The sequence below is a fragment of the Dipodomys spectabilis genome, unplaced genomic scaffold, assembly GCF_019054845.1.
Source record: "Dipodomys spectabilis isolate Male_0828 unplaced genomic scaffold, ASM1905484v1 ptg000069l, whole genome shotgun sequence".
Taxonomy (NCBI): Eukaryota; Metazoa; Chordata; class Mammalia; order Rodentia; family Heteromyidae; genus Dipodomys; species Dipodomys spectabilis.
This window is the reverse complement of record NW_024870746.1, coordinates 16,430,624-16,443,350: the sequence shown is the minus strand read 5'-3', so window position 1 is coordinate 16,443,350 and position 12,727 is coordinate 16,430,624. Positions and strand designations below refer to the sequence as shown.

Below are 12,727 nucleotides of genomic sequence, written 5' to 3'. Positions count from 1 at the left end.
CTAGACTCAGAGTATCATGAGTTTATTTTTTTGCTATACTGAAGCTCATACTAAGGGCCTCACACATTCTAGGTAAATGCTGGACCATTGAGCTTCGTTTCCCGCCCTCAGAGTATTATAACTTCTGAATCCAGTTGCTTTTGCAAACGGATTCAATATACTATGTAACAATGCTAAATAATATATAGAAAAAGTTTCATATTCAAATCTTTCAGTTGGCTGCCAATGGCTCCCACCTGAAATCCTACTTACTCAAAGAGATGAGATTTAAGAATCATGATTAGAAGCCAGCCCATGCTGAAAAATCTGTGAGATTTATTTCCAACTAACCAGCAAAAATCCAGAAGCAGATGGATGGTTCAACTCATAGAAAACCAGCCTTGAGTGAAAAAGCTAAGTGGCAGCACTCAGGACCTGAGTTAATCCCCAGTACCAACACATGCCCCCCTCCAAAAGAAATCTTTCCAGAAAATTCCTAAATAAATTCAAAATTTAGCTTACTCTAAAATCTTGGTTACTTTATGTTAATATATGTCCAACAAATTCCTCACAGGAAATACAATCCATTGTGAAAACCACAACTGTCATGTTGCTAATGAACACTACCTCCCAATGATGGTGATTTCATTCACTGCATAGTATCTGTGTCCAACGTTGAATTCAGTCTCCGTTGTATAGTACTGTCCATGGAAATGAAGCCTTACTTGTGTGGCTTTTACAAATTCTTGAAGAGATGGGGTATTACAGAAGTTATTATAACCAGGACGAGGCTTTAATCCAGGTCTCAGGATGCTAAATGTGAAATTACCGTGGGAAAACGGAGTAAGACTAGGGATGAAAAAAAATTGACATGATGAAAATACCTTCATAGTCTTTATAAAACAGAAATTAAAAGTGAATCATTATTGCACAATACCAGTAAAAGCTCTGGATTAAAAAATATATATCCCACTTATTTTCATGTACTAGTAGAATAAAGCCACCAAAGAAAGTCACAGTACACATTTCCTTCAGAACATAAATGAGCATTCTGTAAATGTACATAACTTGCTAAGCAAAGTAAATATTAGGTTGCAAAACCCCAGGTAGATTGCAGATAAAGTATGTTGTAAATTAATTTACAAGACCTGTAAATGTAGTATAAGGTTCAATTTAGATAGGCAATTTAGGAGAATCCACTTTAAGAAAATCAATAATGAAGGGAAGTGGCTAGGAACCTCTTCATTTGGCTATCATATAGACTGTTACTAAGTTATTCATCTGCAATATAGTTCAGTGGTAGAGCAATAGCCTACCATGTCCAAGACCCTGGGTCCTATGCTCACACAGCAAAAACAAACTAAAAACAAAACAAACAGCAGCACACACACACACACACACACACACACACACACACACACACACACACACACACACACACACACACACACACACACACACAGAGTATTCTGAGATAAAAATTAGGAAAGCAATCTCATTCAAAATAACTTAAAAATAAACTAAGAATAAACCTAGCCAAGGAGGTGAAGGACCTCTACAATGAAGCTCTAAAACCTTGAAGAGCTTGAAGAAAACATTACTAGATGGAAAGGCCTGTTGTGTTCATAGATTGGCAGGATTCATGTTCTGCAGTTGATTAAATTTCCCAGTCTACAGATTCATTGTCATCACTATCAAAGATCTAATGACATGCATTCCAGAAAGTCAAAAAAAAAATCCTGTAAATCATATGGAAACACAAAAGACTCAAATAGCCAAAGCATCATGAGCAAAAACAGTAATACTGAAGGCATCACTTTCCTGGTATCCTATTATACTACAAAGCTTTGATAACAACAGCAGCATGGTACTGGGGTAAAAACAGACATATAGACCAATGGAAGAGAACAGAGGAGACAGAAATGAACTCGTACAGCTCCAAAGGTAAAGGTGACAAAAAAAAATCATATATTAGAGAAAAGAAAACCTCTTCAACAAATTGTGTTGGGAAATCCAGATATTCATATACAGAGGAAAGAAAATTAATACCTATGTTTTACCCTGCACAAAAATCAGTTCAAAGTGAATCAAAGACCTTAATGTAAGACCTGGCACTTTGAAACTACTAGAAGAAATATTTCAAAATATAGCCTTAAGTAATAATTTTCTGAATATGACGGTAATAGCTTAGAAAATAAGATCAAGGATTGATAATGGGGAATGCATCTAATGCAAAAGCTTCTGTGCAGGAAAGAAAATGATTTTCAGAAGAACAGACAGCCTTCAGAACGGAAAACAAATGCTCCTCAACTATTCATTTGACAAAGACTTAATATCTAGAATACGTAAAGAACTCAAAATAGAACAAAAGAACAAATAATTCAAATAACAAATGGTCAAATGAACTGAAAAGAAGTACACAGAACAAAATGAATACATGAAAACAATGGTAAACATTTGTAGCCAAAAATAAATGCCAGTCAAAACTACACTGAAAATTGCATTTTACTCTAGTCAGAATGGCAATCAAGAAGACAAGCAACAAACACGGATCACAGTATGGGGAAAATACCTCACCCGCTGTTGGAAATGCAAACTAGTGCAGCCACAATGGAACTCAGTGTAGAGTATGCTCAAAAAGCTAAAAATGTAAGTATCATTTGATCCAGTTATTACCAATTCTATGGGCTTCTTGGCACATACCTGAAGTCAGCATGTAAGAGATAATTGTATACTGGTATTTAAAGCAGCACTATTCACAAAAGTCAAGGCATGAAATCATCCCTGGTTCCCATTGACAGATAAGTGTATAAATGAAGTGTATATACACTAAATGAAATTTTAACCTCCCCATAAAAAGAATGAAATGATGTTGTTTGCTGGAAAAATGGGTGGAACTGGAGACCAATCATGTTAAGCCAAGTAGTCAGGTTCAGAAGGACAAATATCATATTTTTTCTCTCCTTTGTTAAATCTATATATTAAGAAAAGACATGAAATTATCGATGGCCTATTTAGGGAAAGAAAAGGGATGGGTAAGAGAGTTGAGATTAGAGAGACAAAAGAGGGTAATGGAGGGGTAAATATGACACAATTATATTACACATATATGAAAATGTCACAATCAAACCATTACTTAGTGTAATTAATAAGCACTTTGAAAAGTTTTCAGAAATTCATACTTGGGAAGCTGAAGACAGATGACAGAGTCAGGATGTTCCAAATCTCCATTGTTTTTCATCCCAAAAGTACTGCAGTTTCTAGCAAAGTATTGCCAGTCCTCCCAATCTGAACTGTCTTCCTTCTTCCTTTGAATCCTAATGGCTGTTGGTTGCGGACTAAGGAACTGGACAATAATATAAAACACCTGGAGAGAGATGAGTCAATTCTTGTACAGAGAGTTTAGTGGAAATCAAACTATGGACCTGTGGCATTCAAACATGAGTAACTTCTTCATAATTACTAAAGTATTTACTGAACATGCAAAACCCAGAATTATGGTCAATGCAGCACATCTGTAATCATAAATTAGTCCCTATTCTCAAGGATTTTCTAAAGTGCAAATAAGTATTATGTTTGCTATAGAGACAGTAACAGTGAACATGATTCCTTTGAAATAAATGTCATGTATCTATTTATTAAGTCCTTATTTAGAATAAGCACCTCAGTTTTAGTAATTTGTGCTGCTTAATAATAAAAAAGAGAATGCTATAACATTCCATAAATATCATTTTGACACAGAATTCTTAAAAATTAAGCCTTGCATGGCATTTTTTAGATACTTCGATTTCATGCTTTACAAAACTCTACTTTAGGGAGATAATATCCAATTACCTACTTCACTTTTTGCCACAGAGTTGTTTCCTAGCTGCAAATAAATATGAGCAAGGGGTAATTCCAAGATGCCTTTGAACCTGACATTATTTTGAAATTGGTTCTTTTTACATTTAATTAACTTAAGGATCTCAAGATGAAATCATTGCAGATGAAGGGAGAGCTATTTTTAAATTTTTTTAAATCTTTAAGTAATTGTACAAAAGAGGTGCAATTTAACAAAGCAGTTTATGAATACAATGCATTTTGGTTTTTTTTTTTTCTTTTTCTTTTTCTTTTTTTGGTCGGTCGTGGGGCCTGAACTCTGGGCCTGGGCGCTGTCCCTCAGCTCTTCAGCTCAAGGATAGCGCTCTACCACTCTTGAGCCACAGTGCCACTTCCGGCCTTTTTCTTTTTCTGCTTATGTGGTGCTGAGGAATCGAACCCAGGGCCTCATGCATGTAAGGCAAGTGCTCTACCACTGAGCCACCTTCCCAGCCCAATACAATGCATTTTGATCAGTATCATCCCCTTCAACATTCTCACAAGCCTTCAACTGACCCCTTCCCTGACTTTTATTAATCTTATGGTATATACAATGATTTTTTTTTTCTGGTCTTGGGGCTTGAACTCAGGGCCTGGACACTGTCCCTGAGCTCTTCAGCTCAAGGTGAGTACTCTACCACTTTGGAGATAAGAGTTTCGTGGACTTTCCTGCCCAGGCTGGCTTTAACCCATGATGCTCAGATCTCAGCCTCCTGAGTAGTTAGGATTATAGGCATGAGCCACCAGCACCCTGCCATTGTCTTAGTTTTGTTGTTGATGTTGTTTGTTGGGGGTGGTTGTGTGGTTTGAACTGAAGGTCTGGGCGCTGTCGCTGAACTATCATGCTCAAAGCTAAATATCTACCATTTTAAGACATGGCTCCATTTCCGATTTTCTGGTGGTTAATTGGAGACAAAAGTCTCATGGACTTTCCTGCCTGGACTGGCTTTGAACCGTGATCCTCACATCTCAGCTACCTGAATAGCTAGGATTACAGGTATTAGCCACTGGCTCCCCCATTCACAATGAATTCTTGACTTCATTCTTCTACTCCTCTGACCTTGCCCACTCTTTTTGTGTGTAACCATTTCCTGGTGATGAATTGGTTGGGCCTAATCTTTCTGAAAGATTATACTATTTGGGCTCTCCATAAAGTCTATTATATTTTGGTTAATTCATTTGTAACTACTTTCATCCTACCCAACATATTTACTTATAGATGTATAGGAACCTTTCAAGAGAAAGAAAAGGTAAAGCGTTCAGACTGAGAAGGAAACAAGAAAAGAAACAGAGATTGAAGTAATACTGCCATAATCTAGGTAATACCAGGAGTCTCCAGACCCAGGAAAAGCAAGTCAGAGTTCTCCTCAAAGCCTTTTCAAAGAATAAAGCCTGACAATTCTTTGCTTTCCTGTTTACAGTCTTCACACCTTTGAGAGAACAAGGATCTCCCTTTGCTTCAAGACACGGGGTTTTCAATAACTCATGACAGCTGCCATATCCGTATTGTTTTTACTTACCTGATACTGTCCATTTTCCAAGTCCAGCGAAATAATCACTCCTTGATTCAAGTGGGTGATGTTTGTGAACACATGTGAAACCCAGGAAGTGGCAATGTCATCATCGTTGACAAAGGCGAGGGGATGAGCTTCCGGATGTAGCCGGGACACGCGATTTTCAGTTGTGTCTTCTGCACCATTAGGAACGCAATATTTCTGAGCCAATGGTTGGACACGAGGGTGGCTTCCAGGACAGCGACAGTGTGGCTGGGTATGCAATCGGGGCAGCTCTCCTGAGAAAACTTCCAGAATTTCTCTGAAAGAGTCAAGAGGAGAGACATAAGGAAAAAAGAAAGAAAGAAACAACTTCACGGTAATAGATCTTCTAAGAGAAAATGGAATAGAAAACAAAACTCTTGGATAAGAATACTCAGTCCCAAATATTGTAAACCCAAAACAGGAAAATCTTCAGTGTTACTTTTTCACACCAAGAATCCCTGTTGATGATCCAGGTATTTACTTAAATAGAATGCCCTGTGCCTATCTGTGGTGATATGGAAGATACCATTTACTTAGATTGTCTTACTGCTGAGAGTGGTCAGTTAATATTTTGAAAGTAATGAGGCTTAATCATGTCTCCAGTTCCGCCATAAGAAGAATAAGAATGCAAGCATTTCATCTGCTTCTCTTTGGGGTGAAGGGACTGAGGCCAAGTCCATTTGTCAATGATTTCCTGTGACTCATCTGTGCAAATTCTGGCTTCCTGAAATGTTTCAATGGCTTCAGAGCATATGCCAGCTGCCAACAGCCAAACAAGAATGCCAATTCCAGACAGTTATATTTAATTTTTTTCCATTAAGGGTAATAAACTTGTTCTAGATCAGAATTAGTCATCCTATTTTTAGGCATTATTCCATGTAGCACCTTTCCAGATATTTCAGACAAGCAAGCATCAGTCATCCAGGTCTAACTGGAGAAAGCAAGATTTCCTCTTTCGGGTCCTACTGAAGCAATGGTACCGGCAGCTTTTCTACTCTACTTTTCTACTTTTCTACACTTAGCTATAGGAAACGACATCTTTCAATCTCACTCTTATTTTTCAATTGGCATTAGGTTTTGGATGGGATCCAAAGTCCCTGTCCAATACAAACTATTCTTTCCAAAGAATTGTTACAACACTGCTGTTCAACATTTCAGAAAAGATCTGAAAGAAAATAAGATGAATGGTAGTCCATGTTTTTCTCTTCAGCATCATTTGTGCAGCATCATTTGTTCAGACATCTTCTGATTATGTAGACTAATAATAAAGGAACTTTATCACCATCTCAAGAGCAACGTTTCTCAAATCTGTAAGTGCTAGTCCTATCATTTTATAATCACCCCATGGATCCACATATCTCTTAAATACACATCAATTTTAAAAAAATTCTTCCTCTTGGCCTTCACAAAAATAAATAAGTTTCATTCATCCACAAACAATATACTCTTACATCATTGGATCCTAAATTGGGAAATCAAATTCAGGAATCATTTTTAGGAGAATTTCATCTTCAAATTTCTGAACTAATGGAAACCTATCTTCCTAACATCTCTACCTGATCTAAAGGCCCAAAGTAATTTTTTAAGTATTAGAAACTACTTTATAATGGATATTTAACTGTATTCTAATATGGATAAAATGTTGCCAAACTAACTTTTCTTAAAGAAGGCTGTTGAGAATTTAATCAACTTCATACTAAAAGGAGTTACTGATAAAATAACACTTTGGGAGAGCAAGCATAGACTAAACCAAAGGAACCATTGTAAATATCAATTAGGAATTTTTTATTAAATGTTATATGGATAGAAAATGCTATAATCTTATGGATTTATAACAGCACATCTTCTTACCTGTTTGTAAGTACCACTTTGTAGAATCGAAAATCTTGCATTCTTCCAACAAACTTCTGTAAACCTACAAGGTATTTGTATGCATATGAGAGATCTTAGTTTATCTAGAAGTTGCTTAAAAATATTTTAACAAACTGGGTGCTGGTAGTTCAGGCTCACACCTGCAATCGTAGCTACTCAAGAGGCTGAGATATGGTTCAAAGTCAGCCCAGGCAAAAAATCTGGAAGTAGAGATATGGCTCAAGTGTTAAGAGTGCTATCCTTATGCACAAAAGTCCAGGGATAGTACACATGCCCTGAGTTCAAGCACCAGGACTGGCATTCTCTCTCTCTCCCTCTCTCCCTCTCTCCTTCTCTCCCTCCCTCTCTCTCCCTCCCTCTCTCTCCCTCTCTCTCTCTCTCTGTCTCTCTCTCTCTCCCCCTCACTCTCTCTCTCTTACTCACTCTCTTTCTCTGTCTTAATATATACATGTATTATACTAGTAATAAAATTTACGTATTATATTTACTAATATATAGAGAGATAATATATGTAATACATAATATATAATAATATAATATATATACTTATGTATTAGTAAGTATAATATATAATTAGTGAACTCTCTTTAAAACTATGAAGTTTGCACCATTGCCATATCCAATTGTAAAATTCCTGTACCTACAAGAACTCGTAATTCCACATAGCAATAATATTATTTATCTCTGTAGCTGTTGCAATACTGATTTCAAAGGAACTACTTTAACCTACTTACTTACTGCTTCCCAAATCAAATTTATCTCTAGCTTAAACCTAGAGTCTATCCTCTCTTCATCCCTAAAATTTGGTTGCTATATGCTTTCAAACACATGACATTTGAAAATACATTAAATAAACTTGGCATCAAACACAAAGGAGAAATTGTTCTCATTCACTGGTCTGGTCCCAGACCATAGCCAATTCCTGGTACATACTAAATGGTTCAATAATCTTTAATGATGTAGAAATGAAAGGAGAGCAAGAAGAAAATGGAGGTTGTTGTAAAGTGGACTTAAAGAGAATGGTGAGGCTCTGTCATAGTTACTAGGGAAAATATTTGAGGAATTGACCAAGAGACTATTTTTATTATTATTTTAAACTGGGATAAGTCTTCAAGTTTAGTGATTCCCCTGTTGACAATTCAAAAGAATTAAGTCATTACAGGTATCAAGGACTGAGAACTTTTAGGTGGGGCACATTACACAAAGAAGAATATAAAAGTAAGATTCCAGATTTAGAGAGCTATACTACTGCATTTAACTGAACAGGAAAGTGAAATCATTAGACAAACATTACACCAGGAGAAGGAAAAGAGTCAAGGAATCGATTATTTCAGGAAAACTGAAGAAGTGTGAGATTAAAATGCGAATTTGAGGTACTCAAAATAATTGTAGTGTTGACTGGTGACTTGTCTAGAATCAACAAAAGCTAAGTGACGCTAACGCTTCTGAGCTGCATTAATTATTGGAGCAAGAGAAAGGTTCTTACCACACTCCCATCATGCTTGTCCATCATACACCACATTGTCCTTGCTTAATTGCGTTTTTAACCAACAGTATCCTGAATGTTTAACCTCTCTTATTTGTGAGCATGACTTTCTTTGGAAGGAAGATGTGTGCCATTGTAATAAACCGAAGGTAAAGTCATTAAAGAAGGGCAAGTCCAATAGGACCTGATCCCTGCTATAAGAAAAATGCTATATGAACACAAATAGTCATACCTGGTGATGAGAGACCCGGGTTGAAAGGACATAGTTACAAAGCAAAAAACACAAAAAGCGCTGCAAATTTCCTACTTTCCATAGTCATGAAGACATGTGGACTTGAACATATAGCTCCAGAACTCTGAGAATATATATTCACAATAGTTTAAGCCACTTTATTATAGCAGTCACAGGAAACTTACATCATTGTTTCCTATTTTTATGACTATGCATTACTCAGAAGAAAAAATACACTTTTATAACACATAATCTATATTTTCCAGCTTATTTTCTGAACACAAAATGCCATCTAAAATATTTTAAAACAGAACATCCAAGGGAGAATATTTTTTTATCTCAAGAAACCAGATTATAACAAATAAAGCTAATCATTCATGATTTTGGAAGGTCTCTTCTCACGAAAGACAGCCAAATGATGAACATTCTGATTTTGTCAAAGCCTGAACCATGGCATTGAATGTGAGGGTGACTTCATTTTTTATGTATTTATTCATTCACAAATATTTATTGGGAACCGATTATGTGCCAGACAATTTCATGGCTGCCAAAGAAACATCAGTTAGCAAGAGAACTTCCTTACTTTGATGGAGCCTGAATTCAAACAGATAAATATAGTAAACAAGTAACTTTTATAATATGTTAGAATATAATGGGCACTATGATAAGTAAAAAATAAATGGGCGTAGGATGGAGAACGTGACTGGATGTTATTGAGGATGGTGTGTTCAAAGAGAACTCTCATTGAGAATGACAAAGGAGGGAAAATGACTCCTGTAGAGATACATTCCAGAGACCAAGTGTTCCAGGCAGTCAGTAATGAGTTCCGAGGCCCCTAAAGAACAGGCTTGGCATAGTAGAGACAGTGTGAGGAGCTGGCATCTAGAACAGAATAAGAGAAGGAGATGCTACTGAATGATTAGGTTAGACAAGTAACTGGCCAGTGGGGATGGAATTACAAATTGTTGAAAGCCTTATAGCCCATAGTCAGGATTTGGGTTTATACTCAGAATAAAATAAGCAGCCACTGGAGGGCTGTGAGCCAAGAACTGGCAGTCCTGGGTTTATTTAAAAGTGTTGATATTAGAATGGAAGGGAACAAGGTTACATGCAGAGGGGAAAGTTAGGAGGCTATTGCAATCATCCAGGTGGAAAATGATGGAATCCAGACCAAGGTGTTAGAAGTGGAGGTGTCCCCTTCAATGCTGATAAATTAGAATTCACTTCCCATATTTTAATAATAGTTAAAGGGAAGCTGTGCTGCAGAGGGATAATGAAATCTATTTTATCATCTATAAAATAAAAGGGCTGGGTTTTATAACCTTTAAAAACCATTTTAGCTTTACATTTTGGAGTCTGTGATAGGACCATCATTGCCACTGCTACAGAATTCATACTTGAAGTATTTTTTTTTCAAGAATCTGAAGAAGTTTTCCAAAGACCAAGAGTTAATGTGAATCATTCATCTCAAAGAAGAAAATTATAATTTGGTGATAGTATGCTATAAAATATTTCAAGGACACAATCGTAAGGGTGGGTGTTCCTTATTCCTTTGCTAGTTACAAATTTTTAACATATATTCAATGTAATAAACACTCTATAAAGAGTGGAACAATGTCCACATGGCAAACACAGTTCTAAATTTTATGAACTTATCGAGGAAATAGACATGACCCATACAAGCAAGACCTTATATATGAGTAGTCAAAAAGTAAATAGGTCATGACAGAAAAGAAGCAACACTACAACTCCATGGCAAAGCAAAGTTACTTAAATGCAAAATCTATGAGTAAATAATCTAAACACATAAAGACAGAGTAAAAACAGGTTTGGAATTAGTATAAGTTAAACACTATAACATCATCAGTGAACATTGAAAGTTTTAAGGACATTTATATTACCAACCAAAGAATAAAATATTGTTTATAAAATGAATGAACAGTGGCAGTGGCAATAAGTTGAAATTATAAACATTTTTGCAAAACAGTAAGATTATCCCTGGAATGACAGCATAAGACACTGAAGATTCTCTGTACCTTAAAAGCAATGTTTATACTATCAAAGAGGGTTGAATTTTTTTTAGGACTTTGAAAATAAATGGGACAAGTAACAGTATAGAGAGGGTTTATTTTGATATGGTTAAATATTTGAAACCATGGGTCACATTTTAGCTTTCTCTTTTTTCCATTCTCCTTTCTCCAACTCAAATGTAGTCTTGGAAATAGTCTGCAATCAAGTGCAAACAAGTAGCCGTAGAGCTTTGGAGGGAATGTTTGAGAACTACACTTCTTTCAAAGACCCAACCTCACATGCACTTTTGTATTTGATTTGTATGTCAGTACTCTTAAGATAACTCACTTGTTAGGCTTGATTTGTCTTAGGGCTCTCTTCATAGAAAAATCATTTCCCTCATGATGTGTGTTGAAAGGAGTCATTGTCAACTGCTTAACTTTGTGGTTGCACAAAGCAGCATTAACAGTTAGGGAAAAAGTAAAAAAAAAAAATATAAAAGAGGAAATTGAGAAGTAAAATAAAGAAGTCTTTGAAAGTCTCTGACATGGTTAAGAATATCAAATTCAGTTCACATTTAATGGGATATATATGTATATATATATACATATATATACTTTTATATATATATATATATATGTGTATATATATATATATATATACACACACATATATATACACACATATATATATATATATATATATATATACCCAAGTCATAGATATTCTCAAAAATTACCTAGGAAGGACCTAAGCCATGACCACCAATAAACCTTGAGGTTCTATACAGGTTGTTGTGCCCAAAGAGAAAGACTAAACTTCATGATTGTTGAATATATTCAACATTTTGGATACAGAAGCTCTCCAGGATTTTAAGAAGTATTGGCTCTAAGCATTTAAGAAATTTTCTGTCCAATCATTGACAGATTATGAAGTTAACTATTTCACTGGCCATATATGGTGAAAGATACAGATTGGCAGAATTACTTAAGGAAGGCCATTAAACAAGTAAACTACAGCAACAACAAATCCTAAAAAACTAACTAGACAAAGACCTTAAAGTCAGTATTTTGGGCAAGCTCAATGAACTAAAGAAAATCTTGTCTAAAGAACTATAAGAATGTATGAGGATAATATATCAACATATGGCAACTAAATGAAAATGAACAATTTATTAGAGAATTCAATAGTTCTGCATATGAAGAAAAGTTAGATATAAGAAAAACTGAGATTATTACCTCTGAAAATAGAAAAAAAAAAAAGAATGCTGAATAATGGACAGTTTCATATACTAGATATAAAGTTAGGAAAAAATATATCTGTATTTTTTAAGTCGGTCGTGGGGCTTGAACTCTGGACTTGGGCACTGTCCCTGCGCTCTTCAGCTCAAAGAGAGCACTGTACTGCCTGAGCCACAGCGCCACTTCCGGTTTTCTAGTGGTTTTTTGGAGATAAGAGTCTCACGGGCTTTCCTGCCCCAGCTGGCTTTGAACCATGATCCTCAGATCTCAGCTTCTTGAGTAGCTAGGATTACAGGTGTGATCCACCGGCACCTAGCTGGAAAAATATTTTTAAAAAATCACTAACAAGGCATGGTGGCTCAAGGCATGGTGGCTCAGGCCTGTAATCCTAAATACTTGGAAGTTAGAGCTAGAGGACTGCAATTCAAGAACAGCTTGATATAAAAGGCCACCAAACTCCACATCAGCCAGTGACTGGGTGAGGAGACTTGCCTGCCATCCAAGTAACAGG

At 36.0% G+C, this 12,727-nt stretch overlaps 1 protein-coding gene across 1 annotated transcript in view; it reads right to left on the bottom strand.

Moving 5' to 3' along the window:
* Ush2a (usherin) overlaps positions 1 to 12,727 on the bottom strand; it is a 635,341-nt gene that overhangs the window by 572,268 nt on the left and 50,346 nt on the right. Inside the window, exons 4-7 of the mRNA XM_042681986.1 lie at positions 7,227 to 7,290; positions 5,358 to 5,652; positions 3,162 to 3,346; positions 607 to 828 (exon numbers count right to left, since the gene is read on the bottom strand). Coding sequence (XP_042537920.1) covers positions 607 to 828; positions 3,162 to 3,346; positions 5,358 to 5,652; positions 7,227 to 7,290 — 766 coding nt within the window. The remainder of the gene's footprint in view (positions 1 to 606; positions 829 to 3,161; positions 3,347 to 5,357; positions 5,653 to 7,226; positions 7,291 to 12,727) is intronic.